Source organism: Culex pipiens, chromosome 1 (genome assembly GCF_016801865.2).
Source record: "Culex pipiens pallens isolate TS chromosome 1, TS_CPP_V2, whole genome shotgun sequence".
Classification (NCBI taxonomy): Eukaryota; Metazoa; Arthropoda; class Insecta; order Diptera; family Culicidae; genus Culex; species Culex pipiens.
In genome coordinates this window covers 61,111,238-61,136,032 of record NC_068937.1, presented here as the reverse complement: position 1 = coordinate 61,136,032, position 24,795 = coordinate 61,111,238, and the positions used below count along the sequence as shown (strand labels likewise).

The 24,795-nt window shown below is 42.2% G+C and overlaps 1 protein-coding gene and 1 long non-coding RNA gene across 3 annotated transcripts in view; one reads left to right on the top strand and one right to left on the bottom strand.

Moving 5' to 3' along the window:
- LOC120428458 (uncharacterized) overlaps positions 1–24,566 on the bottom strand; it is a 28,603-nt gene extending 4,037 nt beyond the window's left edge. The window contains exons 1-2 of one of the 2 annotated variants that reach the window (XM_039593469.2): positions 23,841–24,566; positions 1,759–2,058 (exon numbers count right to left, since the gene is read on the bottom strand). In XM_039593469.2, coding sequence (XP_039449403.1) covers positions 1,759–2,058; positions 23,841–24,246 — 706 coding nt within the window. In that variant the 5' untranslated portion in view covers positions 24,247–24,566. Of the gene's footprint in view, positions 1–1,758; positions 2,059–12,896; positions 14,628–23,840 lie in introns of those variants that run through there. The other variant, XM_039593470.2, reaches the window with a different exon arrangement.
- LOC128092810 (uncharacterized) lies at positions 4,810–8,574 on the top strand. Its single transcript, XR_008212025.1, has 3 exons — positions 4,810–5,357; positions 5,482–7,926; positions 8,002–8,574. It is a non-coding gene; the product is annotated as an uncharacterized LOC128092810 (long non-coding RNA).
- Positions 24,567–24,795: the final 229 nt, after the last annotated feature.

The window sequence follows — 24,795 nt, the reverse complement described above, 5'->3', positions numbered from 1 at the left end:
ATTGAAAATAAAGATTTTAACTTTAGAAAATATAAAATATTGTAACGATAAAACTAGCTTAATGGAACATATTTGTCCCCAAAGTTCTTTAAAATTTGATTTCACTAGAGTTGGACTAGACTGAAAGAACTGGGCCGAGTTTTGTTTTATTATTGTTTTGAAGCCTAATGAAAAGTATACAATACAATATAGAATAGCATTTTTTGATTGATGTATTCTGAGTCATGATTTTAATGTTTTTCTAAAACAAAAATGGCAGACATGGAATGATACCTCTTAAAGGTAAAAACAGACCGAATGCAAACTTTGGTGGGACCGAAAACACATCGGATGTCAGATGGTGGTTTCTCACATCCTTTCTAATTTAAATTTGAAATTTATTCTAAATACAATCTGAACATTTTAAAGACAACACATATCGAAACTTGAGGGGAATCTGAAGGGTTATCTTAAGGCCTGATATTTCTATTTAACTTAATAGTCACTAGAAAGAACATTCTAAAATAAGTAAGTTTGTTAGATTCTAAAAACTGGATGACTGTCGTCATCAATTAGATCAAATGTTACAAAAACTGAACAATTCAAAACTGTTTGCAAAATTAACTTTTGTTTAACTTGAATTCATGCCTCTAATGTTAACAGAAGAGATCTGTCGCAAGTAACATATCGTTCAACTTCCCTCCTACCCAACTAATTGACAATTTCGTCGCCGTTTAGCGCGAGGCGCGAAATGGGCATCTCCACGTGTTTGAATCGGTTGGCACGAGCGCGTGTTGTCGTTGACGTAATTGTTATGTAAACTCTATGTGCGAACTCGCTGGTTCACTTGCCCGCGTGCGCGCAAAAAAAAGAAGGATGGTTTAAATTACAAACATTTCAGTGTGTTTTGGTACGTGACCTTGCGGCTCCAACGATCCAACCAACCAACTGGCGAACGGACACACTCACTCGCCGGAGGAGAGCATACAACATTTTCGGCTACACAAACACCACGCGATCCGTGCCGCGTGTAGTAAACATTACGCGTCTCTTGGCGAACTTACGCCGTAACGTCGGGCCCGTAACCTTTGATAATGGCTTGAATTGAGCTTGAAAACACACGTTTCGTGGGGTGCGGTTTTTTGTGTGTGCGTTTTTTTTTGTACCAACCGAATCGCATCGCAGTGTGCGCTGAAAGTTTTGTTTGGCACCTTTCCAGCTGCAGCGGTGTAGATAAAGAATCTTTCTTCCGTTTTGATGCAAGATCGTGACCCGCGATCGAAAAAGGCATCACGCATCACAAGGTTTAAGATTTCTTGAAATAACGCAAGTTTTAGAAAGCGCTACAAGTTTACAAACTTGCCAAGTAACCTTTACTTTGAATTGCGAATAGAACGCGAACAAAGTTCACGCAGATTTTGAAAGTGTGATTGTGTCCGGTCTGTGCTAACATAGTAGACCGGTTGCGGTTTTCTTCCCAAATTCACACGTGTTCATTTCTGGTTCCAAATAAAAGAGCGCGCGCTCGACGATCGTTCCGGGATTCACAATTTACAGCTTTTGCTCGTGAGTAATGGCAAAATTTACCCAAGATAACTTTATGGAAAACTTCATAAAGTTGTTTAATTAGTAATGATCATGTGTTAGTTGATGTTCTTCATAAAAAATATCATAAATAATTCAAGCCGGAAGGACTTTTCCTGATTCGCAAAGTTTTTTTTTTTTTGCGGAAAGAACGAACCAAAATAGCGAAGAAAGCGAAAAAAAAACTCAGCTTACCTTCAGCACACGTTGCCAGGTACTTCCCGTTCCTGGAAAAGTCCATGTCGAACACCTGGCCGGTGTGTCCTTTGAGTGTCGTGTACAGCCATGGGTGCTGGTAGTTGGCATCTGCCGTACGTTGCTTTTTGACATTCGTCGAAATGCTCGAGACAGCGACTTTCCTTCCACCACCGCCGGTTTTGCCAGCTGGTGCTGGAGCCCCGCCGGAGGCAGCTGCTTCGTTTCCTGCTGTTGGGGTCCGAGTACCGTGCTTTTGCTTTCGGTCTTCGTTCTTTTCGTTTCGGTTGGATGCGTCATCTGCAAAGGTGGAGAGAAGAGAGAACAAATATTAGAACATTTTGTTTTGAGATAATTTCTAGCTGTTTTGAAGAAAAAGGCTAAGCTGCTGTTTAAATATTGATATTCAAGCCAAATTGTGACATTCTAGAAGCTAATAAATGTCGATAGCATGCAAAATTGGGAGCACACCCAAAAAAATACCTCAGACATCGAACGTAACATACAAATCATATTTTTTTAAAGCTGATCCGGAATTAACTCATTTATCACAGTATATCTACCGTTCCGCCCACCCCTTTAAAATAATGCACAGGTCAAGTTCTTTTTCGTCGTTTTGCAAACCCTTCACCCCATCCAGATTTGGGTGTCACTCTTGTTAATTTGCGTCACCGGTCTCTTCTTTGAGCGCACGCTAATATGCCAGCTTTGACATATTTTCAACTAATTGGAGGAGAAACATTTACTGCGTCGTCTGTTTGAGCACAGATTCCAAGTGGTTTGTTTGAAAGTACCGAGCAACAATTTGAACCGGTGATTTATGAATGAGTTGAGATTGAACATTACTTTACTCAATAAACATTAAATGAACACCAATGCTGTTAATCGTTGAAATCAACGGCGTTTATATCATCGATGTCGATGATCGTTGATTTAAACGTAATCGTAATCGCAGCCATCGTTGATTTAATCGTCAACGTCAACGGACTCGTTGATTTAAACGGCGTTGATCAACGCGTTGATTATCGATAATCAACGAGTTGACAAACGGCGTTCTTTTATAGTTTTCTAGAGTTTTATGAGGAAAGAACGATTTTTTCATAAATGTTTTGATTGGGAAACATTCTCAAATTGATGTGGCATGGTTGTTCGGGGATCCGGCTGTACCAAGAGGACCGAAGTGACCGGATTTTAAACGTAATTTAAGCCCTAGCTAATTGCTGGTCACTTCCATCTCCACTTTGGTTCCCAAGTCCAACCAGGATTTTCTTATGTAAATGACACCGAAAACGGACAATTGGGAACCGAGATATGGTCGGATTTTCACCGGAATTATTGTTCCGGCGGGTTCAGTAAGAGTCTCACGAGGCTAAATATCGACACAATTTGTTTTTCTCTGGTACAATACTGAATTGACCACATGACCCATGTTCCAGAACCCAGATTAAGATTGGCCAAGATGTCAAACTTCGTGACAGACCGAAGTAGCCTACTGTGTGTGATCAATGAGTTTCCATCGAATCCCAAGAGATAAATCTTTCGCGTGGTGTCGAAACCCAATCGCAGTAGGTCATAAATATTTTGTTTACTCATTGTTCAATAACAGTAGGCTACTCTGGTCTGTCACGAAGTTTGACATCTTGGCCAATCTTAATCTGGGTTCTGGAACATAGGTCATGTGGTCAATTCAGTATTGTATCATAGAAAAACAAATTGTGTCGATATTTAGCCACGCGAGACTCTTACTGAACCCGCCGGAACAATAATTCCGGTGAAAATCCGACCATATCTCGGTTCCCAATTGTCCGTTTTCGGTGTCATTTACATAAGAAAATCCTGGTTGGACTTGGGAACCAAAGTGGAGATGGAAGTGACCAGCAATTAGCTAGGGCTTAAATTACGTTTAAAATCCGGTCACTTCGGTCCTCTTGGTACAGCCGGATCCCCGAACAACCATGCCACATCAATTTGATAATGTTTCCCAATCAAAACATTTATGAAAAAATCGTTCTTTCCTCATAAAACTCTAGAAAACTATAAAAGAACGCCGTTTGTCAACTCGTTGATTATCGATAATCAACGCGTTGATCAACGCCGTTTAAATCAACGAGTCCGTTGACGTTGACGATTAAATCAACGATGGCTGCGATTATGATTACGTTTAAATCAACGATCATCGACATCGATGACGTTGATTCAACGATTAACAGCATTGATGAACACGCATATAATCGGTATATTTATGAAACTCAATCCTGCTGCTTAAATCAAATCAAACATTTTAAGCCCAACCTAGATTTCGTCGACAGCGACAAAAAGTGACATCGATATCTTCGGGTAACACGTGTTCGCTCGTCGTTCCGAATTTATCAATGCAGTCGAGTTGGAAGGAAAAATAATCTTTTTTACTTAGCCGCGCCAGAAATAATGTAGACCTTCGCTTTTTTTTGGAACCACGTGCGTTGCGAATACGAATTTCTACAACAATGAACTTTGAACAATTAAATTTTGCACACACTTGAAAAGGTGCGTTGAAATGGGAAAACATTGTGTTCAAGAACCAATTAGATCAAATAAATATGAAGTCGAATAAAAATAAAGTATTGTCCGTTTCTCTCGAAGGTACACGCCGCGCGGCTTTTCAGAATGTGCCGCAGACACTGTTGCCAGCGATTCTCTGCACTTTTGGTGCAATAAAAACATACCCGGCAACAATGGCATGCAATTCGAAGCAGAAGATCAACAAAAACAAAACGCGCAGTATGGGATTTGACAGCGCGAATTTGCCGAAAGTGCGGCGCGTCGTTTCGAGACTGGTATGCCGCGTGTCTTTTTCGGGAATACGCGCAATAAATGAACTCGTAAAAATAATTTATTATTAACGTCGACGTGCCTCCTGAGTAGCGATGCTATCAAGTGGACCAAAATAGTTGTACCGCATTAACTTCGTTTTCTGATTATAAAAATGACCAATTTCCCCTAAGACTAACGGAAGAGCAGATGAGCCACATTCGCGCAGTATTTTATAGATATTTTCCCCCATTTCCCCACCCCACCCCCACGGTATCATCACCATCGTGTTGCGCGCTATGACACGATCGCGATGAAGAAACTGTAAACAGCGCGATGCGCGACTTTGAATTTAAAACGGAAAGAAAGTAAAAAGAAAATATCATGAAATTCCTTTCTATGTCATCATCATCATCAATGAAAGCTCGTCGCCGTGGTCGTGCGAAAGTATTTCGATTCCTCGACATCTTCCCACCCACCAACCTGCTGTGGCACGTGAACCATCCCAGGGTTGAATTCTCCGCTTGGTATTGTCGTGGTTGGGCGAGCTTCCGATACGGGGGTTCGCTCTTCCGATTGTTTCAAGATCGACACCGCTTATTAAAACTCTCCCACATTAATCTGTCTCGTTGGGGTGAAACTTGACGCCGGGGTGCAATTTAGCTCTCGCTTTTTGCGATTTTTTTGCAACCCCCTGCACGTCCCATTAGCATATATTTTTTGCCTGTTGTTGTTTTCATTGGAGCGCTCCTGCGCGAATGTTTTTATTATGCAGCTGAGCTATTTTTTTGTTTTTGCTTTTCTTCGCCGTCAATAGAGTTATTTACGTGCGCATGTATTGCGTGTACGTACACGAAAAAAAGTGAGGTTAAATTTTGTCCGGCCAGCAAAATCAAATGGTGCGCTAGTGTGTGTACGCGAAACGTCATAAAGCTCTATTGTTTGCCGATCGCGATTGGCGTGTACTTTCTAAAAGGTGACCAACTTTTCATCGGGCGCGCGCTCTTCCCACCATCGCGCCGATTTACGATATCGCGCCATCGTATCCATTTTTGCATGCATAAACAGATTAAATTGAAAAAATTTAATATGTGAATTCAAGTACCGTACGGTTTCTGGCGTTTATTTTCTCTCACAAGATCGCGCGCGCTTTTTTTTGTCGATCGAAGGAGGCGCGCGGACGCGATGGTTAAACCAGTTTCGCTGCGCGCGCGGGCTAACTGTATACAGGTGCTGGGTTGGCGGCGGGCAAAGCATCCGAGCAGGCAGGTGGTTTTGGCATGGTGGTTGGTACCTGTCGGCGGATTAGGGTAGGTTACCCATTTGTTGACTCTTTTTCATGAGTAAGATTATTGTTTAAATTTTTACTTATTTATTATGAACATTTTAACACCGAACAATGTTATGTTTGAATTCCTAATTCAAAACAATCGATTTAAGAATATTGTTGTGTTATTTTTCGACTATTGTTTATGAAACGTAATCGACGTAACACTTTATAATGTGACCTTCTTAAACCTTGCGGTTTCGTCAACAGATCCACAGGCGTGTATCGTACTTTTTGCGACAAGACTCCGCTTCCCGGGTGTCTCCTAAGTGTGACCTATATTTACACTTGGGCTTTTTTGCGTCAGTCACCGGCGACCTCTGGATTGTGAGTTTAGTGCGCGGTCCGATTGATCTACACAGGCAGACTTTTTAGGTATGCTTTGGCCAAAATTTAGAGAGAATGATGCTAAATTAAACAAATGTTATAGCAACGATTTCCCAAATAAATCTATTAAACTGACTTACAAAATTTTTTAACCTCAAGTCCATTCTCATTTGTTTAGTGGGGAGGGCATAGGAATTGGACTTAGTAATGCTATGAATTCAAACCTAAAAACAGCCTTCTACTAGCATTTCGGTATACTTGAACTATACATAAAACTACCGAATCTACTACTACAATTTTAAAATTTTGTTTGCAAATCTAACTGTTGTCAACCAGAATGCACTTTTTTTATCACGATAATTTTTTATTTTATAATTGTAATAATAGCTTTATCACGCAAAGAAACTTGCAATGAGCCCGCAAGACCTGTGGGCCTGTACTAAAAAGGTCCTCAATTAGGCATCTTACCCTATGCAATGAGAGCACGCGCGCATTCCAGAATGTGCACCATGATTTCTATTGTTCTAGTATCGAACTCAATGGTACTTCCCATGACTTCCCGTTTTACTGGAAACAAATTTGAAAGTGTGTTCTTTTTCAAAATCTTCCAATCAACACCAACCTAACGGAACCATCCCAATCCGCCTAATTCGCACCCTGCGTACACGGAAAAAAAATCATTCCCGAATTCGTGAATTGTGTTCATGAATTTGAGAACCACGAAGGAATATTTTCACGTTTATAGTGCAAATGCACCATGAATGAATTCCTTCGTTGTTTCCCAAATTCATGAACACAATTCACGATTACGGGAATTGTTTTTTTTTTCTGTGTACAACCGGTCCAGCTCGCGAAGACGCAAATAAACAGGCCGCGGCTCGGCGCTGATATTCAAATGCGGAAATGAATTTACACCGCCGCAGAAACCAAAACCACTATCAGCAACAGCAGCAATAAAGAAAAACAACAACAATGAACGCCGTAGTGTGTGTGTGTGTGTACTTGAACGCGCCGTGGAAACAAAGTTGATTAAACTTCTCAGAGGCCGTGAACGACGCGCGAATGAACGGAGCGTGCGGTTGTGGCGGCGACGAGCCCATTCTTCTGGTTGGTCAAGTTTTGCTATCTGTCCGGATCCATCATAGCCAATCGCCACCGCGCGTTATCGACGTGGGAAGCGGTTGTCTGTGACTGTGGAGTGGTATTGGTTTGATTGAGATACACTGAAAAAATCCAACATAGAAAAATCAAATGTTTTTTCACGTGAGTCACTCCAAAAACCAACACGATAACTTCACGTGCTTTTCATTTGAATCTCACGTGCTTTACATGTCAAATTAATGTTTAAATCATTCATCTCCAGCTGATCGTTGACAAAAAAGAATTCACTCATTATTCGGATGATTTACACGTGAGATTCAAATGAATTTCACTTAGATTTGCCCCAATCCGCTTGTCCTTTGGTTTTGAAGAGAATGTCACGTGAGATTGAAATGAATTGCACTTTGATTTGCCCCATTTGACTTTTCCTTTGATTGCGAAGTGAAGAACACGTGAGACTCAAATGTTTTGGTTTTTAATTGCGGATGGTGAAAAATTTTCATTACTAAGATGGCCACGGAGGATGATGGTCAAAAATTTGCTTCTGGCTGATTTTGTAAACGAATTTTATCTTTTCTAAAGATTTGTTTGCAAATTTAAACTGAGCATTCAATAAGTTTTCGGTGAGTACAAAAAAGAATACATAGTGAAGGTGCAGAAAATTTGATACTAACTAAGTTTCACTTTTTTTTTTTCAGGAAATCATGTTCCAGCTTCGGCTCCGGAATCCACACCTGATGCGGCGAATCGGAAGATCCGCTCTAGTTTCATCTAGCTGGCTATGGAGAACTACGAGAACCAATTATTTCGGGCGGTGCTTCCCGACGTCCGCCAGGAAGTGCCCTCAAGTCCTACGGACCCAGCGCGGAATCGCAATCAGACTTTCCGACGCTGCGTAACAGTGACCTTCAGAATCAGTGGAAAAAATCTTATGTATTGTATGTGTTTTTACTATTTTGAAAAATAAATTTATTTATGCAAGCAATTTTTAAATAATTAAATTTCAATCCAAAAGAAAATACTAAATATTTAACACACATGAATTCCAATGGAAATCCATTTGAATCGCACTACAATCTCATCACATATTTATAAGCCAAGCATTGGAAATTCATGTGAGATTTCACGTCAGATTAACGTGTTTTTCATTTGGAATGACAGGTTCGTGCCATGATTTGATTTAAGTGCTTTGCACATGAAATTCACATGTTAAGCCGTATGGGGCAGATTCACGTGTAAAACATGTGATATTGCTGTGTGCCTTTCTTTCAGTGTACCACCGACAACCACGCAGTTGATTGAATCGTTGAGCTGCGGTTAGTCGGAGCTAATTCTTTGTCTTTGGTTTCTGGTTCTTCCGGGGGAAAGGTTCACTTCTGGAAGTAACCAAGATTGCGAACTTTCCTGGAAAGATTTCGTCATCCCCAGCCTTGACTGCGTCATTTGCGATACCGAAAAAAACGTGATTCACTCCGTTCAAACAACCGGTTCTGGAATTTATCATCTTCTCTGGAATGCTCCCCTTTGTACAGTGCACGAACGATGAGAAACGGTTGAAAGTGGGTATAATGTATTTATTGTTCCAGTGTGTGGAAATTCCTCCCCGTTCCCTACAGTGGTTCGTGGATCCCCAGCTCGTTACGATTTTGCGCGCTGCTTCCCACCAACCGCAAGCCTTCGGAATTCCGCTTTTTTCTGTCCCCCAACTCTGCCGGCCAGTGACCTCAAAACCCACAACTTGGTGCAGTCTGACAGTGGTGCATCTCATAATCGGAACGGGGCGTGCTTACTCATCGGTCACATCCTCGAGACTTTGTACACAGTTCAGTGCATCGGTAGCAGTATAGCAATGCATCAGTCGGCATTGACCAGAATAGATGAAACACCGCATTCAGAGGGTAGACCTTCTCATACACTAAGGATTTCTAGCGCGCGCACAATTGCCCATGTAACTGACCCACGTGGGCCGCATTTTTTTCACTTGATCGTGTAGCTGATCATGGTTGGGTTGAGCAGATATGCTGTACTCTGCATACTAGATCAAAGATCTTTCTTGAATGAATCAAACTAGTTTTCATCACTGTAACTGTAACTTTCAAGTGATACTAGCCATTTGCAAGGTTCAACTAAATGAATAATGAAAATGTTGGTAACATGATAGCGCTCGAAGTTTGAAGCAGCCTAATTCATGCTCGTTGCAAAATTACTAGCTTTAGTTAGCTGAGTATAGTACAAATTGATGTTTTTGATCATCTAAAAAAAGCTGAATATCAATAATAATGTATACTGAAAAATATCTAGGGAAAATTAACAAAAAAATCTTTCCATGGGACATCTCCAGCACGTGCACATGACACAGATAGACCGAATCAAATTCATCTATTCGCGAAAAAAGATTCCACCAATACCAACTTCAAATCGGACTATTTACAAGGTATGCGATCCCACACGCACACATCCCTACACAAAAAACCACGCGGATCGCGGAATCAGCACGCAAAAGATACGCCATAAAGGAGCATACGAGTCTGAAACGGCGAGCCTCCTCCGGCGACCAGTTTCCTGGAATCTGGCAGCATGACAGCATTCCATGGCCATGTGCGCGCGCATCTCAACCTCAACTCGACTCAACATACCCTGCCCAACCCTCTCTTTCTCTCTCTCTGTGCCTCTCCTTCCACCATTCACGTGGGGATCATTTCGCGCGTGGACCTCCTCGACTCACTTTTCAATGAAATGGAGTTTTTATTCTTCCGTTTTTAGCGTCTGCTTCTTGGCGCGCAAAACCCGCTTGCCGAGCGCCACCGCGCGTGTAGGCACCAACACCCATCTGAGAAACTGACTTGGCGTGTACAACTCGGCAGGGTTATTGACAGTATCGCTGGTCAATTAACTCTAAGAACATATACTTCATTGATGGGGGAATTGCGGCCAATCTAACAGAATATACACACACACACACACACGGACGCACGCGTGCCCATTACACGGTTCAACGAGAGCCTTAGCAACACGTTTAGGGGTTAACACGTGGTTCCGGCGAGGCACGCCACATTATCACGTAAAAGCAGCGTCCACTTGAAGATGACCGTAGCGCGATTGCAGGCGAGACACAACTTCCACGTGTGTGTACCTCTGTGAAACAATGCATGTCGCTCTTGCCCGTACATGATGAGATAAACGAAGAGTACAGAGATACGTGTCGTCGCAAACTCTACACGTCGTCACGTGGCACAGCCGAATGTTGTCACCTTGAGCACGCAACACGAACATCCAGTGATCGATAAATCACGTTTTTGTTATGGAACGACAATCCATATAAGTCGCTCGAAGCGTTTAAATTAATGTCACAGCCGGCTAATAACTCCGAAAGAAGGCGGTTGAATCGGTTTACGCGATTCAACCGCTATGGCAGAACCTGGCAGAACAATCCAGTTTGTTTCCTCCTCGCTTCCCGCGGCGCTCCTAGTGATCGGTTTCGAAAACTGCCTCAAATCCGGCAAGGTTCGCCTACTACGTAGTAGCATGCAAATATCGCAATTTATGGATTCGCGTTCCCAGCGTAATCCAGGCCCATTTGATTTACAATGTGTCTCTTAGAATCACATGTGCACCCTCGCGGCCAGATAAGATTAGTCAACCAGCAGCAGCAGTGTTCTAATCTTAGGCTTTTGCTTATTTTCACACGTTTCCGATAAGAAGGACGACGCTGGCTGGTAGTACGAATGCCGTAGTGACAATGACGCTGGTGTTGCTACTGCGAAACGCAATCAAAACCCGGTTCAGATGGGCATTCGAAGACATTTGAGCTGGTTATTTCCATGGTAACGAGATAAGTGCGTACTGTTGAAAAACCTTTACAAGTTCCAGTTTTGATTCATAACATGTAGCCAATCATGCTGAAACTGTGTGTCGTGTCCTGTACGGTTGAACCAAGAGACGAATATGCTAAGTCACGCTCGTTTTCATAACTCTGCATTCGGCGAGATCATGAAGGTTGTTATGTGTTTGCCTGCCAACGTTTTGTTTGCTTTTTCCATCCATTTTGACACTATTTGCCTTTTTTGCTGGCTAAAATGTTAGGCATGGAAATGGTTAGAAAACATTAATTTAAATCGTTAAATCGGTTTGTATAGATTCTTTTAATAATCGAGCTTACCAATTTAACTTCCTGTAAATAAACAAGCTTTACAATTTTTTAACAATTTGCTTGAGAAACACCTGTGGCAGTGCGTGGCCGAATGGTTACGCTGTCCGCTTTGTAAACGGATGATTCTGGGTTCGATTCCCATCTGCTCCAACCTTCCATCGGATGAGGAAGTAAAATGTCGGTCCCGGCCTTGGTTGTTAGGCCGTTAAGTCATTCCAGGTGTAGGAGTCGTCTCCATGCCATAAGTACAAACAACACACCAAACCAAGCCTACTCCGGTGGAATCGCTGGCGGCGGTTGGACTCGCAATCCAAAGGTCATCAGTTCAAATACTGGGGTGGAAGGTTCCTTGGAGTAGAAAGAGGTTTGGGTGCTCTCCCCATTCAAGCCTTCGGACTCCTAGGTTCGAGCAGAAACTTGCAATAGAGACCACAAAAGACCCGGGGGTCGTTAATGTGGATGGTTTGATTTTTGAGAAACACCTTAACAGTTAGTATTTCTCAATTTTTAATAGCAAAGGACATAAAAGATCTTTCGCAGTTAATGTTGCCTCCTATCTCATTTCAAATCGGTAGCGGATTGATTCTCTAGTTCCGTTAACCAAAGGTAATTATCACTTCTATCTTTTCTCTCGTTTCACACCCCAAATGGTAAATATTGCATCTGGAGGAACATCGCAAAGGCGTGTAAATCAAACCCTGATGCAAACGGCCGAGCCAGCGCGTAAATTGACAAAACCAGCATCAGATGATCAGGTTACATAAGAAGTGATCAGTTTGTAATATCTTTCCCGACGATCAGCCTACTCAGATCCGATCATCAACACTTCGATTCATCTTATTCGAAGAAAAAAAAACTCACTCGCGTGACCCCACGGCCTACTGTCACCCGTGCCGGGTCGATGACACGAATCATGGGGGCCCAAATTAGGGCCACCACAACACAAAACAGCATCGGACACAAACAGTGTTCGCTCGCGCGGCCATTAAATTTTGTCGTCGATGTCAACGAAGGCCAGCGGGTGGTGGCCGTCTCGAGGGTGACATTGCGAAACAGCATCGCGGCTGCTGCTGCTGCTGCAACTGCCCTCGGGGGTTGGCACGAATAATATTTTTGCGACGAAAGATGACAAAACGCCCGCGATTTCGAAAGTCTTGTTGTTTTTTTTATGTTATGGTTTGCTTCGTGAGCTGTTTTAACACTTGGACTGTCAAGCTTTCCTAAAACTGATTTTGGTAATATTTGACTAAATTGATGCTAAAACACATTAATATGCCAGCATTGACAAATTAGGGGTAAGCACATCTACCCTAAATATAGTCGTGCTTTTCAGTTCGATGTCCTAGGTGTTATTGTGATTGTGAGAGTGAAAAAACACCGCATACTACGATGCGACGAAGATCGTGACGATTTGCGGCTGTTACGTCACATGGCGAAACTTACTCTTTTCTCGCATTCGAGTCCGAACGAACAGAACGAACCCAAAGAGGGCCACAACAGCGGCGGCCACCAATATCAGCTCCAGGGACATTTTTGTTGCCGGGGTTTGTAAGTATCGAGAGTTTGACGATATTCGGTGCTAAATCTGGCGCATTTGATGTAACTGCGCTCTCTATGTATCCAAATACACTTTCACCACACTTTCACACTTTTCGAGGGGTATGCACTTGTATTTTTTTATTCGCTAAGCTTCTTCATTGACACCAGTTTGGCTCGGCTCGCGGGAAGAGAGAAGCTTTTGATTATATCATCACTCACTAATTTTCGACTCATCCGCGAGGAGCTTTTGTTCGGATTTCGGACAATTGGCCAGAGCTCTATTGTTGACACACTTTCACGTTCGGTTTCACTTTCTTCCGGGAGGCCCCCCGTGTCCGTCCCTCAGGTTTTGTCGTCACGCCGCGAACAAAGAGAACGCGCGACGCACACCCACGGTGAACGCTCGTACGGACCACGTGGTATCGTCCGCTCCACTGCCCGTTCTGTATTCCTCAATGCTTCTTAGATGACTAAAGAGATTCTCGGCGCGCTGTGTCGTCGTCGGACGACTCTCGTCTTTCTACTACTGCTGTGTATCTGCCTATTCTCTGTTTGAGACTCACACGATACAGACGATATATTTTTTTTTTGCTTTATTTATTCTTCGGTTTTGCTCGCTTCTACAACTACAGCGCTGTTCAGGCGGGCAATACACAGCCTGCACACATGCGGAACAAAGTGTGTACAGGAAAATCGTCAAAACGACTGGTTAGGATGCTGTTTCGGCGAATCTCGTGCAGTAGAGGGAAAAAAACTATTTCATTCACTAAACTTGCCCCTTCCGACGACACTGTTGCATCAAAGGTGGCGTGTTCTAGTTTGACAGGCTCTCGAGGTTCGCGTTTGCGCAGTAACGAAAATTCTCAGAACACAAACACAGTTGGCTGGGTCCTTCTTTAGGCACACTTCCTGTGTATCACGAACAATGCAACGTTCAACGTATGACTCATTTAAAACGATATCTCAAAATCCCTTCTTGCAGACAGCACTCGATAGCTTTATTTCGTATCACTGGAACGATCCCAGAAGGTGCATCCATCGCTTCCCGATTAGGCTTTTCCCACCACTAGTTCAGCTCATTCAGCTTCATTTCCTCTTTGCACCATCTGCTACACCACTCCACTCTCTCCTCTTCTTCGAGTTTTCGCTCACAAAAAATAATCGATCGATTAGTTGGCTTTGCTGGTGCAGAAACACTCGTGCCGAACCGTGCCGTGGAAAATCTATATTTAACTCCTCAGTCGGCGTGTGACAGCGCGTACAGTTTCTCGACCTTTTTTCCAGCAGCGCGCGATCGTGCCCCCCTTTTCCGGACTCAACTCAGCGTGGCGCCAATAAGCGTGTGACAAGATAAAAATCGATCCTCGCGTCACCATGTGGGAACTCCATCAAGTAGGCTGCGGAAGCCAAACCCCGGTGTCCAAACGGAAGACGAAAGCCCACAAAGAATACGAAAATCAAAGCAGGCTGACTAACTGGCGGAAGCGCACCACTTTACACAAAAACCGCGCTCGCTCGCTTCTGGGTTCCTTAGTGCAAGGTACTAGGCACGAACTTAAACACGCACGTATCGCAGAGACGAACTCGACTGTCCTCGACTAATGCTGCTGAGTAACTAAACACATGGCGTTGGCGCGAGAAACGAGGAGAGCGCGACGCCGAACCCACGGAGTATAACGGTGTCTGAACGAGAGAACAAACCAGCATAGAAGAGAATCGAGAGAGGCAGCAGCATGGTTTTGGAGGGTAGCCGGGCAGACTCGATACCCCAACGGCCGAGGTAGGCTGTGCAGCGGTTTGTTGAGGTAGTCGCGATGGGAAATCCTGAACCAGCGCGCTACGCCTACTAAGGGTGCAGTGACTGTGGTTGCTGGGTGACGCAGATGGTCGAGATTTTGAGAACAAAAGGAATCTTTGGATATGACGGGAAAACCCGATTAAAGGACTACCGTCCTAGTTGAAAGTGGTTCCGCTCGGGAATTAGGGGTAATGGGAAACACTAGTTTATTTTAAGAAATCCCTACAACTGAGAAATGTTTACTTCTTTTTGGTGAATTTATGCTAGCTGGTCAGAACATTGAATTCCGCTTTTTTTTTGGAAAGATAAAGAAACTATTTACTGAATTTTCGGATGACTTGTTTGACGAGTGTTGCGGTTCGCAATGCTTCAAATGATTCATTGTGTATTTACCGGATTAGAAGAAAAAAAATTGCTGGGGGAAAAATAAAAATTATATCGGTTAAATTGTCATGCGAAATTTAGTTTTCAAAAAATAACCTAGCATGACGTCAAGGCCTCAAGGACCCCCTCCCCATTGTCACACTTTTCCATTTGAGATTTATGAAATTCTTGATGAGCACTCTGAAATAATATTTGAATGCTTTTCTCTAAAACAAACATGGCCGAAACAAAGAATGACCATACAAAATTGAAACAAGTAAAATTAAGAATAGAACATCGGAAATGGAGTGGCTTGTACGGTCTGATGCAATCAGAACAGCAAAATACTTCGTCACTTGTTCTAGAAAACCCACTTTGAACGTTATCAGGTACGACGAGAAGACGGGATGCCAACAGGTTAATCGTTAATCAATACTAAACAACAAAAAATGTGCTGAGTTGCTATCAGCGCGCAACGTGTGCACGGCACAAACTACTTCCGCGCTTGAAGGTCATCGCTAATACACGGACCATCTTTGTTGTAAGTCTTATTATGAAACGCTGCTACTACGTCGTCGTTGATAAGATGCGCCCGCTTATCTGTTTCAGTCGTATTTGTCATGACGACGTGCCGTCGTTTCCGGGTGTAATGTCGCATCAGTAACAGATAATTCTGCCGAATTCTAGCAAATTACCCTTCTATTTTCGATTTCCATTGAAGCTCTGTTCAATGTTGACCGCTATATTGTCGTCACAGAACGGCACTAAACTCAACGTAGGCACTACTTGTAGATTTGAGGGTCAGCCTTTCTTGAAAGAATTGCCACTGCTTACAAACACCGTAATAAGTGCTGCTAACCTTCTTCAACTCAGTAAGTGGAACAACGCCGCCGCAGCTGGGTTGCTCTCCAAGGAAAAACAAACAGTTTGCTCTGCTCTGGCAAACAAATCTTGCTCGACGACGCCATCGGAACTTGGTCCGAATCGAGGAGATACTCTGGGAACCTTCACAAATTCATTTCTATAAATTGTTTGCATAGATTTTTAGCAGCATTCCAGAACAAACCAGCTGATGTGCCTTGTGCCCTTGTGCTAATTAATTGGCAGACTTTTTTTACGAGAGTGGCAAATGATTATTAACTTTATTCAAATCTGGTCGAAAAATTAGAACCATAATTTCTTAAAATGGTCCTATGTTCTATAAGGTTCCTATGTATAATAACACAGTAAACTTGAGCTAGAACTAGATTTGAAATTATAACTAGATTTCAAATTATAACACTGAGCATAAATACTCTAAAGTAATCTGGGAGCACACAACGGACCAAAATCGAGGGGAAGTGCATTTATTTCCATCAAGAACTTTATGTTGACTCTCCAGTATTTCAACGTCCGATTCAAGCTTCGAAAAAGCGTTTTTGACTTAAATCAAGTACAGTTCAGACTGGATTATTCGAAGTCTCAGTTAACCGACGATACGATCATTGGAAAGGTCTTCATTAGGCATCCAGAGATTTGTTCCGGTGGGCGAACTGAGCACAAAACCCAAATATGAACTTGATTGGACGACACAGGAACTGGCATATGAATTTTAAATGAGATTTAAAACTTAACACGATTTGTTGTTCAAAAGTGTCCATTTTCGAGTCACTTTGACCACTAATGAGAGCTTCCAGCTCCCGTTTCGTCCAATCAAGCTCATATTTGGTATTTGGGCTCAGTTTACCAACCGAAACAAACCTCTGAATGCACGCCGTACCCCAAAACTTTAAAGGGGTTTCCTGATTTTGTCAGCTGAGGATTTTTAGAGTAATTACCTACAATTTTATGCATATTTCAAATATTCAATTCGCTGGCAAAGTGTGCAATTTCCATACCAAAAGGCACAAATCTTTTCAAATATAACTCCTCTCACACGTTTGCTGTTGTCCAAAACTACTGGTGTGATGAAACTTACATTGCATACGACCTTGACTCAATCATGGCTCGCGAGGAGAGATCGTACACAGCCGAAAATGGCCGGAGATCGCGCCACCGTTTCAGAGTCGTCTCGGTTCAATTTTCGCGCAGCATCTCCGGACCTTAGAGGGTCTTTGCCGTAAGCAGCAGCGCCGTTCGACAGATTCATGATGGGTCGCTCTATTCCAGCGACTCAACAGATTCATGCCTTCCACACGTGGGTAACGTATTCAATACTCGTATATGCAGACAGTAAAAATAGAGTGGAGGGACCTGTTCTGCGATCGGTTTAAAGAGCATTGCACGAAAAGTGACAACGTTGACAATAGAAACGCTTCCCCTTTAAGACCCGACTCGGCCGGCTGCGATGCATTCATGCTGAAGATCGTTACGAAATCCCTGTCGTTGGACACCTTCTCTCTGGTGCTGGTCGCGGTCAAAAAAACTGGTTAAATTGTGCAATTTTTAACGATTGCCAGGGGTTGCCATCGAAAGGTGGGCCGCCGTGAATGTGCAGAGAGCCACCACGTTTTAGAGACCATTCCATATGCACGACCACGGCGTTACATAACTTCACGCGGACAGTGTGGTGCATCGGATCAGATTGCTGTCGTCCATATTGGCCCAGAGTCGTAGAAGGGTATCGTATTGATGTGGCGACCTGAGCAAGATGTCTCAACCATCAGGCACTGGAATGGAGATAAGCTTGCACTTTCAGTTGGTCATGTGGCATGTCCCTGTAACCTACTGCTCATTCGCAACAACCAACTTTATATCTAAATATAGAAGTAAAGTCTCATCACGAACGGCAATTCTCCAACTGATTCATCTCAGGTGCAACCTTCGATCGTAGATCGGGTCACTCGCGGGTTCAGAAGTCCACTTTACAGCGATGACGTGGCGAACACAACTCATGAAACAATCCGCGATGGCGCCGCACCACGCGGATTTTGTTCAAGGAACGTCGTTGTCGTCGTTCCAAAACGGTCTCACCAAATTAATTCGGCCATTGCTCGGTTCAACGGCAGCAGCTGTACTGTACTGGATGACTCATCCACGCCGCAACTCATCTGAAACGGCTCGAAACAAGACCGTAACGCTCATTTCTGGAGAACACAACACCGTTGTGCGAAATTTTATGACCTGATAATCTATGCGCATGAGTTACACCTTAAATTGGTCTTCAAAAGAATAGAAAGCACCTCTGCTTTCATTTCGACGTCGTCGTGCTATCTTGTCGCACCCGCCATTTTGACGTTCCGAGAAAAACGCGTTTTAATGTTTGACCTTGAATATACAAAAACGAGAGCACGCAATGTAAACAATAACAAACACGTTTTGTTTGGCTGACAGTTCTGTGCATTGTCCCAAAGTTTAGTTGAAGTTTGTTGCTGGAGTCCCGAGTTATAATTACAAATGTTTACGGTAGTCTAGCTTGTACGTGCGACAAACGCATCCTGACTTTCCTGGCCTGAAATCCCTTTGGCCTTTTGTCGCACTTACATCAATTTTCATGGAGTGACAAGATAGCACTACAAGATTGAAACTACTTTCATATGTAAAGTGACAAAAATGCACGGACTTTTGTCGGTTTTTGTTGAATATCTCAGGATTGAAATCGAATTTTGGGGATCTGTGACGGTCAAAAGGTGAGGCATTGTGAGCTTCACAAAATGGCGTTCTTAACTCAATTTGGCCCAAAATGCACGTACGACAAGTTAGCACGATGGCGACGATTTATTACTTTTCCAAATCTTCTTCGCAGACAAACAGACTTTAGTTTGAAATCGCTTTAAATTGCCAATAAGCTAAAATTACTAACTCATTTACACTGTTTTAATGCTCATGGTTTCTTCGTTGACTTGAAATTAACACAAACAAGTTACTGTATCAATAAACAAAAAAGCCAAATCAAAAACGATGGTAAACAACACAGACAGTGTGCTCTGCTGGGAAATTGAAAATTGCTCTTGATTTAAGTTTTGGTAACGGAACAAGCTACGGATTTTGCCCTGAAAAGTTTCATATGCAACTTAAGATTTATTTATATTCTGGATCATTACAGTTTATAACGCTCTTTATTGTAAATATGATAAAAATCTTGTCAAAACAATTTAACTCATCCGAACTACCTTCACATTCATCATAAAACTGGGAGCACTGCTCAAGAAATGACTCTGATGATAAATAAAAAACTTTAAATGGTTCAAAATTCACCTTGAATTTTGGCTGACTAAACGTTCTAGTGCCTTAAAAATGACATGCTATAATCGCATTAGATCATGATTAATCATGAAAAGCTTTTTTTAAATTTTCCTATTATTTAAATAATCAAAAATGACATCATGTCAACCAAAATAAATGATGCCAAACACTTTGTAAACGTCTAACCCAACCAACTAAGCAGATTCGAATTTGTTGAGTAACCCACCACCGATGACTTGTGTTTGTGAAAGTTGCACGTGAATGCTGCTGATAGTGGGCCCAACCGAGCTATTTGCCATTACATCACCGAAGCTGCTGAGCGCCGCCGTTTTGATCTCTGGTATTTTGCTCTTTTTTCAGCAGAGTGGGCACGACTTTGATACTGCCGAGGTAAGATAAAGCGCGTGTGAGTACCTTTTAAAAGTTTTGGTGCACTTGTCAACATTGGACATAAATAGTACAATAAAGTTTTTTTTTAATTTTATAAGGCCGATGCAAATATTTAAAAAAGTTTTTGTCCCTCGGCCTTGGCCGAGGTCAAGGGGGGGGGCAAAAAAATAAAAAAATATAAAAATTTAAATGACAAGCCATAGCCTTCACATTTAAATGAAAAAAGTGTTTTAAAATGCATTTTACACTAGTTCAGTTGTTTTGCAATCATTAGTTTTCAAAAAATCTAAGATCTGACAAAAACAAAAATTGTATCGAAAAAAAAGATTTTGCATCGAAAATTTTCAAAAAATCATAAGATTTTTTAATAAACCCAAACGTGCTAAAAATGATTTTAAACGCAGAAGAATGTATTTTAATTTGATTTCAGCTGGTTGCACTTGAATTTTCATTGAAATTTTGAAGTTTATTGTAATTTTTTTTTTGCCCCCTGATTTTTCGGGCCAATTTTGAAGGGGGGGGTGACAAAAACTTTTAAAAATATTTGTACCAGCCTAATAGCTGTTTGCAAAGTGTTAAATCAAACAGTGAACTTCAAAGTGTGTAATTCACCATTTCATATTTTACTAAAAGAGACGGGAAAAGTCTTTTTTCAACTAAATCAAATAAATTAAGATGCATTGGATAGACGAACTCTTCTTCTGACTTGTTTCATGACAAATTACTTTCTTGGTCTAAATTTTTGTTGAATTTTTGACTGCTAGTGCCTTACAAAGTAAGGCAGCTTGGACTTATATTTATGTCTGTAACTTGAAACAAAAAGTTTAGTTTTATAAATTAATAATAATTATCAAAACATACTATAAATTTGAGAAGTGACAAAAAATGTAGAGATAAAAGAAAAGTAAAGATGTGCTGTAGGCTAAAAACTATTAGAAAACTAATTTTAAAAATCAGTGGAAACGCATACAAAACAATTTAAACTAGAAAAGAAGAAAATAAAACAAAACAAAAGTAGTATAAAAACGTTACTTAATCCACCCTTAGGTGGTTGGTGCCTTCCTCACATTTAGAAAGAAATGCTATCTAAAATAGTTACAAAAGGGTGGACCTTTCAGTGTTCTATCAACTTGATTTATTATTCACACCATCAGACACTTATGTGCTTATAACTTTTAATAATCTGCAATCTATTGAACTCGTTGCAAATGCCCGGATCCATATATATCGATAAAAATGTTGTCCGGATCTATCATGCGACCTGTCGTTGGATAGGTAATCAAAAACCTATCCAACGACAAGTCGCATGATAGATCCGGACAACATTTTTATCGATATATATGAGATCCGGTATCTAAAAAGTGCATAAATAACACTTAAGTACACAGAAATTTATTCAGAATTTGATTCTGAGTCGATATGTATACATGAAGGTGGGTCTAGGAGGTCAAAATAAGAATTTTGTTTTTTTCCTCAGTAAGGCGAGGAAGGCAAAAAGCAAATCTTTCCAGTTCCACCCTTGAAGAGTATCGGGGCCGGCATTTACAAAGCGGATTCAGTGGCAGTTTTTTTATCCAACTAATGTTAACATGTTAAGGTGAATTGTTAACATTCCATAGGTCGCTAGAATCTAGAAGAGAAATGATCACTAGTCGTGTTGATCCTAGTAGGGATTTGAACCCCGATCTACCACTTACGAGGTGGAAGCGTTACCACTAAGCTACGTGTCTCGGTTAAAAAACGGATTACCGTCATCAGGGGTAACATTGGTTCTGCGGGGTGAGATTGGGTCATACAAAAATGCTGAAATCGGTATGACCAAGATAGATTATTTTTTTGTTACATATTTGATCGTTGTTGGCAGACAAAACTTCTTAACTGGTTATTCTTCTCACCGATATCCCACGAGGAAGATTCATTCTAATTCAATTTATCCCTCGGTAAGCCCCAGGGATTCGAGATTATCGAATCAAAATTACTTCAATATTAACTTCACAATGCTAACAAATATAACTGGAATTTACTACAGCACGCAACTTTGATCGCATCACGTTCCTTGTTTTTTTTTTTTTTTTTTCATAAAATTATTTTTATTAGGTCCTTTTCGGTACTGGGACCTGGTTAGGACCGAGTCGGCTTTTGTAATTACAAAAAACTTAATAATTACAGAGGATCTTGTGTGTAAATGTTTGTGGGAGGGGAGCCGATTACCCGCGGCCTACTCGGGGTTAGTAGGGAAGGGATTAATGTTAAAGACAAGGCGTGGGATGGGAAGGGGGATTGTGTAGGGGTCTTGGTTGGCTCTTCTGGCCTTTGCGTTTTGTCCTCAGCCGCAACTCGGTGTCCAGCTGCTGGGGCGATCTTGCTTTGCTTCCGGTGCAAACCAGAAACGACGGCTTTGTGTGAAGGCGAGTTATACTAAATAGAGGAAAACTAACTGAAGAGAAACTAACTGGAAGAAAACTAAATAGATATTTTGGAATCTGAGAGGAACTGATAGATAGGATAGAGAACATCAAGGTCTAGCTGAGATAGCGCGTCTCGCATCGGGATTTCTGGTGGTCTTCCTCGGGCCCTGAGGGTATCTTTCAACTTAATTCTGTGAGCGTGGTGATCTGGACACGCCCATACGAGATGGTCGATGTCCTGATAACCCTGCCCACAGTCGCAAAGGTTCGTATCACTCATGTTGATACGGTACAGATGAGCCTTGGACGAGTAATGGTTCGACATAAGGCGGGACATCGTTCTGATGAATCCACGCGTCAAGTCCATTCCCTTGAACCAGGCTTTTCTTTGCACCTTAGGTCGTATGGAATACATCCAACGTCCTTTGGTGTCGTCGTCCCATTGATTTTGCCAATCCAGAAGCGCACGCTGCCTCGGAAAACCGTAGCATTCTTGTAGGCTAATTGGCCTTTCAAAAATGTTTCCACTCTCAGCACCCTTCTTGGCGAGCAAGTCCGCTTTCTCATTACCCGGAATCGAGCAATGAGCGCGGACCCATACCACCGTGATGCTGAAGGACTGAGCCGCCAGGTTGTTTAAAGTCTTGCGTATTTCCGTGAGGAAAAACGTAGACTCCCTGGTCGGCTTCAGAGTCCGGATAGCCTCAACAGAGCTAAAGCTATCGGTGAAGATGAAGTAGTGGTCAGGTGGCATGGTCTCGATGATTCGCAGTGCGCAGTAAACCACGTTCCTTGTTAACACTGCTTTTTGAAACTCTTTCGATGGATATACTATTGCTGCTTTTTGAGTTTGATATTCAAACTCCATTTTGAACAATTACATGTAAATTTACCCTACAAGTATATAGGTCAAACAAGCCCAATCAGCATTCATCAAACCAATTGCCAAAATAATACAACTCAACAACACCGGTTTTATTTTAAGCTAGACTATCAGAATAACAACAATCACGTCAATTGCAGACTTCACCAGTAATTTATATCGCAGATTTGAGTCTTAAGTGTTATTATCTTTGATAAAGAATGCAGAATATCCAGGGAAAAGTGTTCCGTGGAAAAGAAACTATAATAAATTTTATAGTTTCTTCCGCTGTGTATTTGATTAGTCATGCTTTGCTTCCACAAAATCGCGCGAAACCGCTACCTCACCAATACTTGTTCTGTTTTTATAGCAAACAGGTCTTGCTGGTCGTGGTGTGTTTTGAATGGAACTCCTCAGTGTTTTGGTATAACCATTGCATTGCTCGACGTATACGACGCTAGCCATCATTAATGACGTCTGGGTAAGTTGAATTTCGTGGGGCATCCACGTCGTTTCGTCATCGCAAGTATTTGACGGCCGCCAGTCATAGCTTTTGCAGCGCTGACTCATTGAACGCTTTCGAGAAATCGAGTCCACGAATCGGTATCGCTGCGCTATACTAGACTTGTGTTTCAATTTGACTTGGCGAGACGGAAATACGATCTAGGTTCTTGTTTGTTTGGCTGAGCTTATTTCAATGGCGAGGATGCCCTCATTACAGGGCTTCGAGTGACCGTGACGCAACTTGAGAATCGGTATCCGCGTCGCCTTACAATCTCTCAAAACACTACTGCGTTTAATCGTCTGCGTTAATCGTGCTTAGGTTTGCGAAATCATCGCAAGAAAACGTAAAACACACTCACCTAATTTTCCCGTTGACGATGGCGGCCGCGGCGATGAAATCATTTCGGCTCTGAGTTTGGGTTGCTTCTTTTTGTTGCTTTTGTTGATTCTCACTTTTCGTTGTTCACTTTTATCGGGGTCAGCACTGTTTTGGCGGTTGTTTGGCGCACTTTGGGCGTATCGTTTAACCGACGACATGCTCCAGCCGTTTGTGGATTTTGATGAGTTGGCCATCGGTCGAGATGGCCTCTGATTTGCTTCCGTTAGCTGTTGCTTGTGCTTTAATGGAAGATGATGTTCACCCGAGGTCAATGTCCAAGGCGGCGTAGATTCTGCGGTCACTAACATTTGTGTTGTCGTTCGTGTCGCCAAGTTCTTGCTTATCCTTCTGTGCTTCTGAACCTCACTCGCGCAAATGAGTAGCATCGTCTTCTCGCGAGCAACGGTAAAATTTTCCCTTGTTTTTTTATTACTATTTTCGAAATCTCACGGGTTTTTACACGAGAGCACACTTTTGCAAAATTGCACACTTGAACTCTTCCTTGAGATGCTGTCGCCGTTTCTCCTTTGTGTCCAACCTGGTCAGGATGTAAACAGTTGCACTTTCAGCGCATTCATCTGCTACTGCTGCTGCTGCTCGTCCAACTTACTTCGACCAACTTTACCCTGTAAATGTGGAAATCCAAATTGTTTTTGCTTTTATCGAACACCACCACACACAGCCCACTATGATGTCGCTCCGTTGACTGAGTTGGAAACACCACACGAAGCTCCAACCAAAGCCAGCCATGTTTGATGACGATGACGGTTGCGATGTAGAAATCAGCGTTTGTTTACACACATTTCTTGGCCACACCAGCAGGGCAGCGCAGCGCAAGTAGTAACGAAGAGTGAGCTTGTATTGATGGTTGAGAATGTTTGGCGCGCTCGGCGCACACACAACGAAAGTCAAAAATGAGAACAAAGAGTGTGTAA